The sequence below is a fragment of the Pteropus alecto genome, unplaced genomic scaffold, assembly GCF_000325575.1.
Source record: "Pteropus alecto unplaced genomic scaffold, ASM32557v1 scaffold6, whole genome shotgun sequence".
Lineage (NCBI taxonomy): Eukaryota > Metazoa > Chordata > Mammalia > Chiroptera > Pteropodidae > Pteropus > Pteropus alecto.
The window spans coordinates 532893-546762 of record NW_006437738.1 but is presented as its reverse complement, the minus strand read 5'-3'; the positions used below and the strand labels follow the sequence as shown (position 1 = coordinate 546762).

The 13870-nt window shown below is 53.5% G+C and overlaps 2 protein-coding genes across 6 annotated transcripts in view; both read right to left on the bottom strand.

Annotated features, from left to right (window-relative positions):
• Positions 1–1799, bottom strand: part of BAIAP2L2 (BAI1 associated protein 2 like 2) — a 25869-nt gene extending 24070 nt beyond the window's left edge. The window contains exons 1-2 of the mRNA XM_025048859.1: positions 1793–1799; positions 1339–1475 (exon numbers count right to left, since the gene is read on the bottom strand). Of these exons, the coding sequence (XP_024904627.1) occupies positions 1339–1475; positions 1793–1799 (144 nt within the window). The remainder of the gene's footprint in view (positions 1–1338; positions 1476–1792) is intronic.
• Positions 1800–2318: 519 nt separating this feature from the next.
• PLA2G6 (phospholipase A2 group VI) overlaps positions 2319–13870 on the bottom strand; it is a 53197-nt gene continuing 41645 nt past the window's right edge. For all 5 annotated transcript variants that reach the window (XM_025048872.1, XM_025048871.1, XM_006914740.3 and 2 more), the window contains 7 exons: positions 12892–13055; positions 11409–11559; positions 5812–5948; positions 5276–5430; positions 3892–4059; positions 3298–3371; positions 2319–3132 (listed from right to left, as the gene is read on the bottom strand). In XM_025048872.1, coding sequence (XP_024904640.1) covers positions 2988–3132; positions 3298–3371; positions 3892–4059; positions 5276–5430; positions 5812–5948; positions 11409–11559; positions 12892–13055 — 994 coding nt within the window. In that variant the 3' untranslated portion in view covers positions 2319–2987. The remainder of the gene's footprint in view (positions 3133–3297; positions 3372–3891; positions 4060–5275; positions 5431–5811; positions 5949–11408; positions 11560–12891; positions 13056–13870) is intronic.

Genomic DNA, 13870 nt, shown 5'->3' with positions numbered 1-13870 from the left:
TGACCTGCTCCATAATGCTCTGGGCCCCCAGGGCAAGAGGAGGGAGGGTGGAGAGTGGGAGAGGAAGAAGGAATGATGAGCAGAGGCCAGTCACTGGGCCTCAGGAGCAGGGCACCCCAGCCCTGATGAGAAGCCTCCAGCATCTGGGGGAGCCCACCTGGAAAACTGGGATCACCCAGAATCCTGCGGGGGCCTCAGAGGCCATCTCTTAGGGCCCTATTCCAGGGCAGGGTGTCCCTGGCCAGCTCCTGCTCACACATCTATGCTGGCAGGACCTCGCTCTCAGGACGATGCAACTGAAGGGTGTCCCTGGCCAGCTCCTGCTCACACATCTATGCTGGCACACCTCGCTCTCAGGACGAGAGGTCCTGCCAGCATAGATGTGTGAGCAGGAGCTGGCCAGGGACACCCTGCCCTGGAATAGGGCCCTAAGAGATGGCCTCTGAGGCCCCTGCAGGATTCTCCTCTCACTGGGTTGAAGCCTGCGAGTCAGTCACAGCTCCCAGCTCAACCCACTCTGAGTCCAGGCCTCACTGGGCCGGACACATGGACTGCCCACAGTCACCTCAGGGGCAAGGGCAGATCTTGCCCTCCTCAAAGAAGAACCCACCGGGAGCAAGGCTGCTCCAGGCCATGGCCAGCGGGAGAGCACTCTGGGTCATGGAAACGACCCTGGGCTTGGACTTGGACTTGGGTCTTGGTTCAAATCCCTGCAGCCCCTCTGCTTCCCTTGCTATTTAAAACTCTGGCCTCAGTGTTCTTATCAAAGGAGGTGATTATTTTCTACCACGCAGATGGACGACTATAAGGCTTACACGTGAAAGAGCCCTGTGCATACAGTAGGTGCTCTATAAATGCCTTGGGAGACTGCAGCACCCCCTCTGGAGTGAAGCAGGAAGTCTGAGAGAAACGAGAGGGAGACAGATGAGAGACAGAGACAGAGAGGCAGAGACAGCAAGACAGAGAAATAGAGACAGCGAGGTAGACAGATACTCCTCACTCTCAGGCCAGGCGGCTCCTGGGGCTGGCTGCTCCCAGCTACACCACGCTGGGCCCTGTCCTGCCTCGCCAATGTTTGCAAGTTGGAGGCTCCTGCTGAGTACCAGCTCAGCAGGCCTGTCACTCACTGGGTGACTGTGGACGAACCCCTCCCCGGGAGCCTTAGGTTGGGGCTGGGGTGACTGCCAGCCTCCAGAGAGCCCCCACGCCCCTGCCCGCAGCTCAGCCCGGCCTAGCCCCCTGCCTTCCTTCCAGAACATGCTCCGGCCATGCTCACCCTCCGTCCTCCAGAGCTGGCCCGACCTTCACATCCCAGGCCCGGGCTGCACATGCGCTCACCTTGTAGATGGCCATGGTGGACCTGTAGAACTGGTCCATCTCGGGGGCCATGGAGCAGGCTGCACCTCGTTGCTTATCAGGAGGCTGGTGGTGCTCGTGGGGCTGGGAGCACTTGGGTAGGTACGCTCTGGTGCCCACTGCTCAGCGGGCAGGTGAAGGAGGCTGCAGAGTGGAACCTGGAGATGGAGGGCCGGCCAAGGAGGAGGTGGCGGCTTAATTATTCACCAGCCAGGGATGTCAGAATGCGATCTGGGGCGTAACCAGACCCAGGGGGAAGGCATCCTGTGACGCGGGTAGGTTCATGTGACCTGCCCTTCAATTATTTACCCCTCTGAGCTGAGGACCAGTGGGCACTCGTGGATGAGCCACTCTCTGACGTCACCTCCCCCTCGAGGACAGCTTCCCCAGGCCAGCTGGGACCCTTGGTGGACCCCTGCCCTCCGCCTGTGGGTACCGTCCATCCGACCGAGCTAGAACTGCTCAGCACCTTCCTCCAGGACCCTCCCTGACAGACCCAGCCCCTGGAGGCTGAACGTAGCCGTGTGTTCTCACTGCTGTCAGGTCTCTACCCTGAGCCCCTCAGACCTGCATCTCCAGGGCCAAGCCTCCCACGTCCGCTGCTGCCCTCCCAGCAACTCTGCATGCTGGAGAGGGGACAGCACAAACCCTAATGTGGCACAGACCTGGGGGCAAACCTTGGCCCTCCTCACTGGCTGTGACCAGCCGGTGCCCCTGCCCTCTCTGGGTCTCATCCCCTCCCCGAGCAAGTAAGCCTCTCCCTTGCCTCCCAGCATGGGACAGGTAGGCCTGGCTGCCGCCTCTGAACACTCTCACCAGCCTGATTCGGGGACCCCGGGAAAGAGCGGCCACATGAGTAGGCATAGGAAGATGACAGTCAGGCTGAAAGTCATGGCTGCGGGGAGCTGGCGGGTGGGAAGACAAGGGACACTCACACCACAGTACACACAACACAGCAGAAATGGAATCAAACCATTTATTTCACAGCTTAGGGCAGCCCCAGACCACTTACAAACCACTGCCTGTTGGGAAGAGAAACTCAAGTCACAGGAGCAACCTTTGAGAGCCGAGGCGAGCTCACAGGGTGGGGCAGCGCTCAGGGGCGCAGGTGGCTCGGTGTGTGCTGAGGGGCAAAGTCGAATGGAGAACCCCATTCCCAGAGCACAGGCTTCCCTGCTGATGGGGTAGGCGATGGCCAGTTTCTCTAGTCCAGCTCCCAGGGAAGAGGGCAGAGAGTGGAAGGGACAGCTGCACCCCCAGGGGCCCTGGAAGAGCCTAAGGCCCTCTGGGAGGCCGGAGTTGGGGGCACACACAGGCACCCTTAGTGTGTGAGCTGATGGGGGTGGGGCGGGGCACGGAGTCAACGTTCTTGGCTGTCAGGGAGAGGGCCCCAGTGAGGCTCTAGGCTTTCTAAGCCTGGAATGACATAAAGTGCCAGAAGACTGGGACAGAGGGAGCGAGAGGCCTTCGGCACCAGCCTCAGGCAGGAAGCCCAGCACCTTCTGCGGCCCGGTCTGTGGACAGAGCTGCCTGGGCCTGGCTCCGCCCAGCGGAGCGGTGCTTGGGCCTGGCCCACCTCCGCAGCAGGGTTGGGTGAGGGTAGGATGGGGGTGGCTGGGGGCCTGGCAGCCTTACGGCGAGAGCAGCAGCTGGATGAGCTTCTGGAACTGCTCCCGGTGCTCGTAGATGTAGACCTCGGTCTCCCAAAGGGCGTTGACCAGCACTGTGTCACTGACCTCGTCCAGCATGATGTCTGTCCCCAGCTGGGGGTTCAATCTGTCCAAGTCAAGGAGGAGTCACCCCAGGACTCTTGGCCTGGGTAGGGGACAAGTGCTACAATTTGGGAAAGGGGAAGTCCATGCCAAGGACGGGCTGGGAAGGTCACTAGGTCTGGCCAGGCCAAGAAGTGGGGCTGGGGGCCAGGGCCGGCCGAGCCCTCACCTGAAGTACTGGATGCCGACCATCTCGCACCAGGCCCGGGCCCGGTCCACGGCCCGCCCATCCGGATCTGTGCACTGGCGAGAAGCAGCCTCTGTAAGTACCCAGCACACGCCACACCCACAGTCCCTACCTGAGGAGCCCCAGGTTCCAGTCTGGCTCAGCCACCTATCAGCAGAGCGACTTTAGGCAAGTTCCCTTCCCTGGGCTGCAGTGACTGTCCAGCTGTGCAATCAGGGGGCACGGTCTATGGTTTACACGGAGGCTCAGCAGCTCCCGTTCAAGGCCAATGTGTGTGTGTTGGGGTTGGACAGACCTCTGCATCCCCACCCCTTGCAGTTTTCGTTCATCTGATAGGCTGGGCTTCCGCACGGGGCTGTTTGAAGGAAGGGATCCACAACTAAAAAAGATGCTTGAAAACCCCTGCTACAGGTGGTCACTGAGGGTCCCTGCCAGGACTGAGACTCTGAATCAGGGAACTGGCTAAAGAGGGTCAACAAAGTGTCCCTGACACCCAGGGTACCACGAAAGGCGGTGAAGGCGTCATCCAGGGGCTGAGGCCCCGAGGGGAGTGGGCCCAGGGAGGATCATACTCACACAGTCCACCACCATCTTGCCCAGTTCCTTGGCCCCAAAAACAGTCTTAGCCAGTTCCCAGGGGTTGCTGGGACGGAAGACATCCACGCAGGTCACAGGCACCTGCGGGGACCTCCCTGTCCCCAGAGAGACAACGATGGAGAGTTTCTTCACCTTGTTGCTCTGACCCTGTTGGAGACAGGCAGGGGTGGTCAGGGGAGACCTTCCCCCAGTGGACCTTTCCAAGGGTGAGGGGCGCCCCGTGGTGAGAGAGGGGCCAGTGCTGGGGGCCTGGGGACGCACGAGGATGGAGGATGGGCCTCCAGTGGCGGCACAGCTTGTGCTGCCTCCTCCTTTGCTCCGGAACAAGCTCGCTGCCAATCTGCTGGGCGACCTTGGTGAGTCACTCCTACTCACCTGTGTCATAGAAGGACCCTTCCCCATCCCAGTCTCGGAATCCCTCCTCCTCCAGGGAGCCCGCCCTGCCCTGTTTGGCCCCTAGAGGGCGCTCGTCGCTCTGACGGCCCCTGCCTAGCGCCACGCATCCAGGACTTAGTGATGGCCGCAGTGACAACCACAGCCAGCAAGGACATGGCACATGGGGTCAGGCACTGTCCTAAACACTTTACAGACAGGAGCACGTGGGAGCTTCCTGACGATCCCCAGGCCAGTTCTATCAGGAACACCGTTCAGTGGCTGAAGGGAAGCGTGGCCAGAGCCAGGGCCCAAAACCAGAGGTTGTGTGACCCCAGGGCCTGAGCTCAGGCCACTGCACCGCGCTGCCCCTGCTGGCACGTGTGGGCCTCGCCACCTCTGCGCCAAGCTCCTCGGGCTGAGGGCCACTTCTCCTCCTCCAGATCACTGACTCTGCACTGCCCTGTCCCCGAAGGGCTCAGGGTGGGGTCCCCTCCTCTGCTCGCCTTTTCCTAGCTCCCAGGTCTCCCAGCAGAGGTGAGGCCCCTCCTGGGCGCCAGCACAGTCCTCTACTGCAGCGCCCGAAACACTAGGAAAGGCGAGCCTTTGTTCACGCACTGTCTCCCCTGGATGGGACCAACTTAAGGGCAAGTGTGTGTCCCCCAGCTAGGCAGTGGCTAGGACGAGGAGTGGCATGTACTGGGACACATGCGGCCCTCCCCACGAACAGCAGACACTACCTGATTGTAACGTTCTGCACCACTTAGTCCGGACTGGGCCTCAGAACCCCTCCTAGCACAGTGCTTCAGGCAGACGCCACCAATGAGCAGGTTCAAGTGCAAGATACAACTGCTCTGAGTGCCCAGATCAATGAACGCATGAATAAAAGTCAATTGCTCTCCTAGGAGTCAGTCCTTAGTTAAAGTTTGCTGGAACGGGGTGGCTGCAGTGGGCGGTCATGTCAGGCCCCTCCGACCTGAGTGGCTCTCACCTTGCGGATCATGTCCTGGTTGTACTCATGGATCTCAGTCATGGCGTCCAGCGTGGGGTTGTTGGCCAGCAGCCCGCCATCCAGGAAACGCCCATTAGGCCGGAAGTAGGTGGGGGCTGCCCCACTGCTCCGGGCTGCCCGCCACACCAGCTGCTCTGGGGTTGGGGAGGAAGGTGGCCTAGTGGGACTGGTGTAAAACCCACATGCATCAGATCTTGGTGGTGTGCGTGTGTGTGTATACAGGGCTGCAGGAAGAGGTAAAGGCTGGGGACCCTTCAGGAGCAGGCTTGACGTCTGGCCCTGCCATCCTTGTGGAAGGCAGGGTGCAGCTGCGGGGCCTCCAGGAGCCTCCTCTAGCCTGCCCGAGGCCTGACAGCTCCCCAGCTCTGCCTGCTGCCAGCCTGTAAGGACTCGGGGCAGCGGGTGGGAGGGTGCTGGGCTGGGGGTTTCCAGCAGCAAGCCTGCAACTCCCACCCACCACCCTGCCACCTCACAGGCCAATTGTTTCCCACAGATGCATCAAATGTGGTTGTAACCTGAGGGCTGAGTTAGAGGCTTTAGGTTAATATTCTGGTTGAAACGAGGCTCCCGTACAGTCTCTGGAGCATCGTAATTCCGGAAGAGGTGAAGTTCAGCGGGCTGCCGGTCAGACAGTGTCCCTGTCAGCATCACCCTGGAAAGAAACGAGGAGGAGGACACCTGAAGTCACTGACCCATCCGCCCTTGGCAATCTGCTTCTGGGAATTCACCCTAAGATGCTTTCACACGTGTGCAGAGGGGCGCACATAAGGCTACTAACAGCAGCGTCGGCTGTTGAAGCAAAAGACTGGCAACAACTGAACTGTCCATCAGCGGGTCAGTTCCCCGCCCCACGGTTCCCTCGCCCAGTGTCACTGCAGAAGGACTAAGGAGTGCTTTATATACTGATAGGCGCTGAGCACCAAGATTTATGGTCAACTGGAAAGACAAGGGTCAGGATAGTGTGTGCAGTATGCCACCATTTATTTAAAAACAACCCCCCCCCAAAACCTATGTACCTATTTGCTTAGTCAGAGGCAATTCTGAAAGGGCCCATGAGCAGCACCCGGCAACACTGAGCTGTCTCTGGGGCAGGGGACTGCTTGGTGGCTGTATCTCTGGGACAAGAGTGGAAGGAGACTTCACTGTGTCACCTTTGATACCTCGTCAATGTTCTACCTGCCATGAGAGTCTATAGTCTATTAAAGAAGATTTGTCTTGATTGACGCAGACATTCGTAAATACTCCGGGGTAGACAGACTGGCACAGCCCCCTTGGAAACTAATATGTATTAAAAACCTTACCAACGTCCTGGCTCTTTGGTCTGGGAATTCCATTTTGGAAAATCTATCCTAAAGGAATAACCTTAGTTATAATGAAAACTACTTTGTATAAGGCTAATCACACAGTGTAATTTATTTATTTTTAAATTAAATTAAATTTTTTTTAACGCCTACAACATCTCGTCTTCCTAGGTAGTCAGTCGCCCATCCAAGTCCTAACCAGGCCTGACCCTGCTTAGCTTCCACGATCAGATGAGATTGGGTGCATTCCGGGTGGCATGGCTACAGACTACAGTGTAATTTATTATAGTGAAACATGAACTGATCTAAATGGCAACGTCAGAAGGGAGTAAGTACACAAGGAAGTGTTTTACAGCCATTCGAAATCATTCTTGCAAGGAGTTCAGAGTAACAAAAATATAATTGTTATGTTGTAAAGATAGATATAAAGGAAAGGAAACAAAAAACTCTGCTAGAGAAAAACAAAAACAAACAAACAAACAAACAAAAACGTTAGTTTTCCATTCCTGGAAATACTGTGAGAAGGTGAATTGAACAATCTTCCCACTGAACAAAAAATAAAGTGCTGGAAAAAAATTTTTTAAAAAAAATCTACCTAGAAGCATAGAAGACCTGACAAGATAGAAAGGGAATACCAGGCTAAATTCTGAGGATAAGGAAGAACCCAGAGAGGTAAGTGTCGCACAGACTCAGCTTTGACCTGAAGATAGATGCTAAACTCAGTAAATTTGAACTTCAGTGTTGATGGCCTCATGGGGCCAGCGGGCCAAAGTCAAAGCCCAGGGACCACCAAAGGTTAGGGGTCTAATGAGAAATTCTCCCTCTTTTAGGTTGGGACCCCAAAGGGCTACACTCTTGGGTAAGGTGAACTAGAAATAAACCCGCCAGTAGACACTCTATAGGAAAGTCAAAAGAACGTACTTAGGCAGAAGCAAAGTGGTCAGAGATGGAAGTCTGAGATGCAGAAAAGAATGTATGTACATATAAATATACATACAGATATGTATAAGCATAAACATATACATACACACACATACATACCCAATGGTGTGCCGGAGGGAGCTCGCATTGTTCTCATGAGAACCTATTGTTAAATCTCGCAAGCTGGTTGCTAAACTGTTAGTAGTTTGAAATCGGCCATGATGGGAGTATTTATGCCATGGGAATTGGCAAAGACTACAATTCAGGACTTTCCTCTCCACAGATCTAGTTTACCAGCACACTGCTAAATAAAATCTAAATGAACATCAATCTTGAAAAATAATAATAGCATCTTGTGAGACTTAAAAAAAACAAGATAGATTTAAAATACAGAAGATCAATGACAGATAGGGTTTATAGAATTGCTTAAATCAATTAATTAAATCAGGAACGTGGATGCAAAATCCTAAACAAAATATTAGCAAACTTAATCCATTAGAATTCTCTCTATAAAAGGTACCAGGAATTGAAAGCAGTGACTTGAACAGGTACTTGTACACCCATGTGCATAGCAGCATTATTCATAATAGTTAATAGGAGGAAACAACTCAAATGTTTGTCAACAGATAAATGGATAAACGAAATGTGTTATAGACGTGCAATGGAATATTATTCAGTCTTAAAAAGGAACGGAATTCAGATACATGCTACAGCACGGATGAACCTTGAGGACATTGTGCTAAGTGAACTACGCCAATCACAAAAAGACAAACACTGTATGATTCCACTTACATGAGGTACTTAGAGTAGTCAAACTCACAGAACATAAAGTAGAATGGCAGCTGCCAGGTGCTGGAGGAGAGGGACATGGATAGTTCTTTAATGGGTATAGAGTGTCAGTTTTACAAGATGAAAAAGTTCAGGAGATTAGTTACATGATAATGTAAATATACTTAACGCTACTGAACTATATACTTAAAAATGATTAAGATGGTAACTTTTATATGTATTTTACCACAATTAAAACTTTTTTTAAAAAATGGTATTTCTAAATACCAGCTACGGTTAGAAAATGAAATGTTTAAAAATGAATAATTTGCAATAGCACAAAACATAAGCAAGACCTATGAATAAAAAGAGCACACGTGTAAGATCTCGCAAGATAAAATTATAAAACTGTACTGAGAAACTTTATACAATGCTCTCTAATTGGAAGACTCGGTGTTTTCAGATGTCAGTTCTCCCCCAGATAAGCTCACAGATTCAGTGTTGGATCTCCCTGATACAAACCTCAATCAAATCCAAAAGGATTTGATTCTGTAGAATTTGGCAATCTGATCCTACAATTTATATGGAAACACAAATAGCAACAAATAACCTTTATATAGTACTTCCAATGTGCCAAGTGCTTTTTAAGTGCTTTATAAATATTAACATTTTTACTCCTCACGAAAACTCCAGAAAGCACGTAGTACAGTATTCTCGTTTTCCAGAAAAGGAAACTTTAGGGTGCATGATCTTAACCACTTTGCTACAGTGCCTCCAAGAATAGCCACGACTCTCGAAGATGAAGGTAAAGGTGGGAGGCCCTGCTGCCCCGAATATCAGGACTTAGTAAAACACTGCAGAATGAGAGCTCTGGGGTCTGGGCACAGGCACAGACATCATCCAGCCAATGGAGCAGAACACAGCCAGAAACAGATGTGAGCAAGGACCCTTGACCCACTGCCAAGGAGGCAAGGCCTGCAGACATGGAGGAGAAAACAGACTCTGCACAGATGAGGCTGGGGAAACTGGTTATTCACATGGAAAGATGAAGTTCCCCAATACACAGATCAATTCCAGGTTGATTAAAGACCTAAACATAAAAGGTACCTCTAGGGAGCTTTCCCACCTAACACAGCGGGCTGCTTCCTCCCTCCAGTTAAGGAAGGGTTCTTAAATGAGAAATAAAAAGCACAAACTCTAAAATATTTATAAATTCTACTACATTAAGAACACCCATTCCCCAACACAACACCGTAAAGAGCGTGAAAAGACAAGCCATGGAGTGGGCGAAAAGATTTCTATATATCCATCAAAGGACTAGTTTTCAAAGAATAAAGACGATCATGAAGGAATCTCATAATCCAAAAATCACACGACCCAATTTTGCCAAAAATAGGCATAACACTTGAACAGGAACTCTATAAACGAAGATCCAAATGACCTTTAAACCTATGAAAAGCTGTTCAACCTCCCCAGTCATCACGGAACGAAAATGCAAACCGCAGACACCACCTTATAACCCCCACCCCGCCCCCAGATTTGTAAAGATAAAAACGTTTGACAATAAGCAAACGTTAGCAAGAATGCAGAGCAACAGGAACACTCAAACACAGTGAATGGAGAGGAGAGAGAAACCAGCACCTTGGAAACAGTGGGGCAGAACCTGAGAGGTGAGGCCACGCCCTCTGAGACTCGAGACTCCAGCTCTCCCCCTAGGCATACCCAAGGGCACCCGTACCCATGGGGTGGGGTTGGACAACCAGTCCCAAGACGTTCACCACAGCACTCTTCCCAAGACCTCTAATCTGGCAACGACCCAAGTGTCTCTCTAAAGTATTCGAAGAGTAAACTGTGGGGCACAGTCACAGGAGGGACGAGAATGAATGAAGTACAGCTGCACTCAACGGGAGGGACCACGCTGACAAACGAAGCAGTGATGGAAAGAAGAGGCCATGACCGTGCTGTTTGGGGCTGCATTCACAGGTGGCAAAACCATACAGAAAAGCCGGGAAATCCCATTTCACACCAGTCAGGGGAGCAGCTACCCGGGGTGGGAGGACAGGAGGGTGGGAGCTGTGATGGGGCGGGGCACATACTCAAGGGGCTTTGAACTTGGCTGGTGGGCATGTGTTTGCTTTATAATCATTCATTGAACTGGTTTATATACTTTTCTAAATGTAAGTTCTATTTCACCACAAGAAAGGAAAAAACATCTAGGATAAAATACACAAAAATGTTTTTAAAACATCTTTTGGTTAATAAATCATAGATATTTTCCTTCTCTTTGTATTCTGTGTATTATCCAATTTTCTTAAAAGACTACGTATTATTCTTCAATGAGAAAGCTTTATTATAAAAAGAAATCCTTCCGAACCCTCTAGGCGTTGCTCATACTTCACTTCCTCCAGGAAGCCCTCCCTGACTACTTCACTCTCAGTCCTCTGCCCCTGTTGCTCCCATAGTTAGTTGGTTGATAAAGACTTTTCAATGGGCTGCTCTGGGAGAGGCACTGTGCCAGGAGCTGGGGCCAAAGGAAAATCAAGGCAGTCATATTCCTACTTCAGGGAGCTCACTGTCTGGCAGGTGACACAGGCATTAAAGAGACAATAAAGTAATTCTGGGGTGGGGGTTCTGTAGGCTCTTCTGGGACCTTTTAAGCATAAGCATACGCTGCCTTGCCCTGGCTGCCATTTTCTTCAGGTCACTTATCTCCCAACCAGACTGTGAGCCTTTCTGGTGGCTGTGCACGCACGTGCGCGTGCACACGTGCGCACACATGCGCACACACACACACGCACGCACACACACACGCACGCACACACGCACGCACACACGCACGCACACACCCCGCCAGCCTGGGGCAGAGCCATGCTCAGCAAAGAAGTCCTGAGTGTGTGTTGAATGAAAATTGACCCCCTCTGACCCCAAGATGTGCTGTTTTGGTGGAAAAACACCGAAATACATGGGTCAAGAGTGTTCTGCACACTTGTGTCCTCCGGGAGAAGCCCCTCATTTACATGAGAAGAAGCTGCTCCCCCCACCCCCTCAGCTTTAACCAGACCATGACAGGGAGCCCTCTGCCCCCAGAAACAGCCGAAGGGGACCCCACTGCGGAGGCTTACTTGGGCTTCTTGATGTCCGTCATCTTGGTGTGCTCTCCAAACTCCCGCTTCAGGAACTCCTCCAGGGGCCCCGACTCGTAGGGCCGCGAGCCCCGGAACACCTCGTCCTTCATGCGAAAGTACACGCCACGCATGTAGGCCATGGACTTGCCTAGGAACAAGGGGGTTGAGGTGGGGAGAGACGCGAGGGTCATGCCCGACACGGGGCCTGAGCACACGCCGGCTTGGGAACCAGAGGCCAGCAGTGACCTGAGGTGGCAGGAGACAGGGCGCTGAGTAAGCTCGGGCAACTGGGCCCCTCCTTTGGACCTTCCCACACAGGCAGATGTCCCCTTCGGCTGCCCCAGGCTCTGTACCTGCCTTTGTGTTCATAATTTTGTATTATTTTCCTTAAAGGACCCTGAATGTATATAAGCCTGTAAATCTAGGTCCACCCTGACTAGAAGGACCAGCCCTGTCCTCTGAGCCTCCAACGACAGACAGGGTCAAAGGGGCAGTTTGCACCTCACGGGACCTGCCAGGGGTATGCAAGCGGGCCAGCTGCAGAGGGGGGTTTCCGCCTCTGTGAGAGAGTGAACTGGATAATTTCTCAGATCCCTTCCATAGCTCTGGGGGTCTGAAGACCCTGGATGAAATGTTCCCTGAAGAAGGAAGTGACCCTTTCTGGAAGAGGGGCTAGGACCTCTTCCCTGCCCTCCCCCACCTGATGTCCCCAGAAGAGGTGGGCCCAGGATGGCTCTTCTCTCACTGAAGACAGGAACTGAAGACCAGAGAGGGAACCTGGGGCCTGTAGCCAGGGGAGAGAGCTGAGCGTACAGATGGAGACCTGGCCTGGCGCTGCCTGACTCACTGGGTAACCCTCTCTGGTCCTCAGTTTCCCCAGCTGTAACCTCACAAGGCTACGATGAGAATCATTAAAAAGATGTGAAAAACCAGGCAGTCTACTGTCACGATGACAAAATCCCGGCAACTTGCCAACTGCTGATCGTCTTGTCCCCAGAGCTCACGGCCGTGGCTCCCAGGCTGGCTGTGCTCATGTCTCTGCATGCCTTGGATTGCAGAGCCATGGCCTCCTCCCTCGGTGAAGGCGCCCAGATGCCTGCACTGCCCCCATCAGACGGGGGCTCCCTGGGTAGGACAATCCCTGACTTAATCCCGTGTCCCCAGCACCCAGCAGAGGCCTGGCCCTGATGCCCTGGGTGCAGGAGGGTCCTCTCCTGGTGCCTTCAGAGCCGGAGGGTGCTTGGAGAGTCTGGAATTCGACTGCACTGGGCAGGGATCACGGTCAGGGATGCCAAGGCCGAGGCCAGTTCCCACCTGAGTGGGGCGGGACCCTGTTTGGGGAGGCTCCCCCACAGGGAGTATCACACAGCCCAGACAGCTCCATGAAGGAGACACCACTTGAATTGAGACAAGCCTACCCAGATGTTTGCAGGACTCGATCCCACCCCGCCCTGCCCATTGCCCAGGGGGCTGCCCTCACTGTGCAAAATGGCCAGGGCCAGGATGCCCCCAGTACTGGTCCCTGCCACCCAGTCAAAGAGGTCCTTGGTAGCGACGCCCGAGGCCTTCTCGATGGCGATGAGGAGCTGGATGATGATCAGGCCTTTCACGCCCCCTCCATCCAGGCAGAGCAGGTGGTCATGGCTGTGGTAGGGACAGCAGTGGGAGAGAAGAAGGTCCAATCGTAGCCCAGGACTTTACGTCGACACTCTAGCTTGTGTCCCTGGGCATCGGTGCTGTGGCAGCCACATGAGCACATGAGACCAAGCCCCTGAGAGCTCCGGGCTATTGGGGACGGGCGGGGGAGGGGGGGCGGATCATAAAGGAATAAACGTGTATTTCAGTAGGTGAAAAGTACAATAAAGATACTGGAAGGTAAGGAGCAGCAGGGGGCAAGTAACTGGCCAGATGCCACATCAACTGACACCTGGGTCTGTCTCCCACTCTGGATGGGGTGCTCCCTGATGGCAGCCACCGGTTCTGGTCAGGTCTAGAGTCTCACTCCCAGGTCTGCCCTACGCAGGTTCCAGATAAAAGTCTGTTTGAATTAAACAGGGCTGGGGGGCTGGATCCTATAACTAACTGGGCAGGAATGGGTAGCAGAGCGGGGTCAGGACCCTCCACCCAGGTGGGAGCACAGCAGGGGAGGAGGGGACAGGGAGAAAGGACAGTCTACGTATGTGCCAGGAGCTGTGAGGGGTTTTTGCCAGCACTGAACCCACTTAAATGTCCCAAACCCCTTTCGAGGCGGACATGCCGTTACCCCTGTGTACGGCAGTGAAGGAACGAAGTGCAAAGGTTAGGTGACCGCCAAAGTCACATGGGTAGTGAGCGATGCTGACCCCAGGTCTGCTGACCCCTAAGTCACACCTCTCCCACATGCCCGGATCTGTCTCTCTCAGTCCTGGCCTGGCCAGCACCGCCCCCTCCTGCAGGGGTGGAGCTGGGGAGGGGGGTGG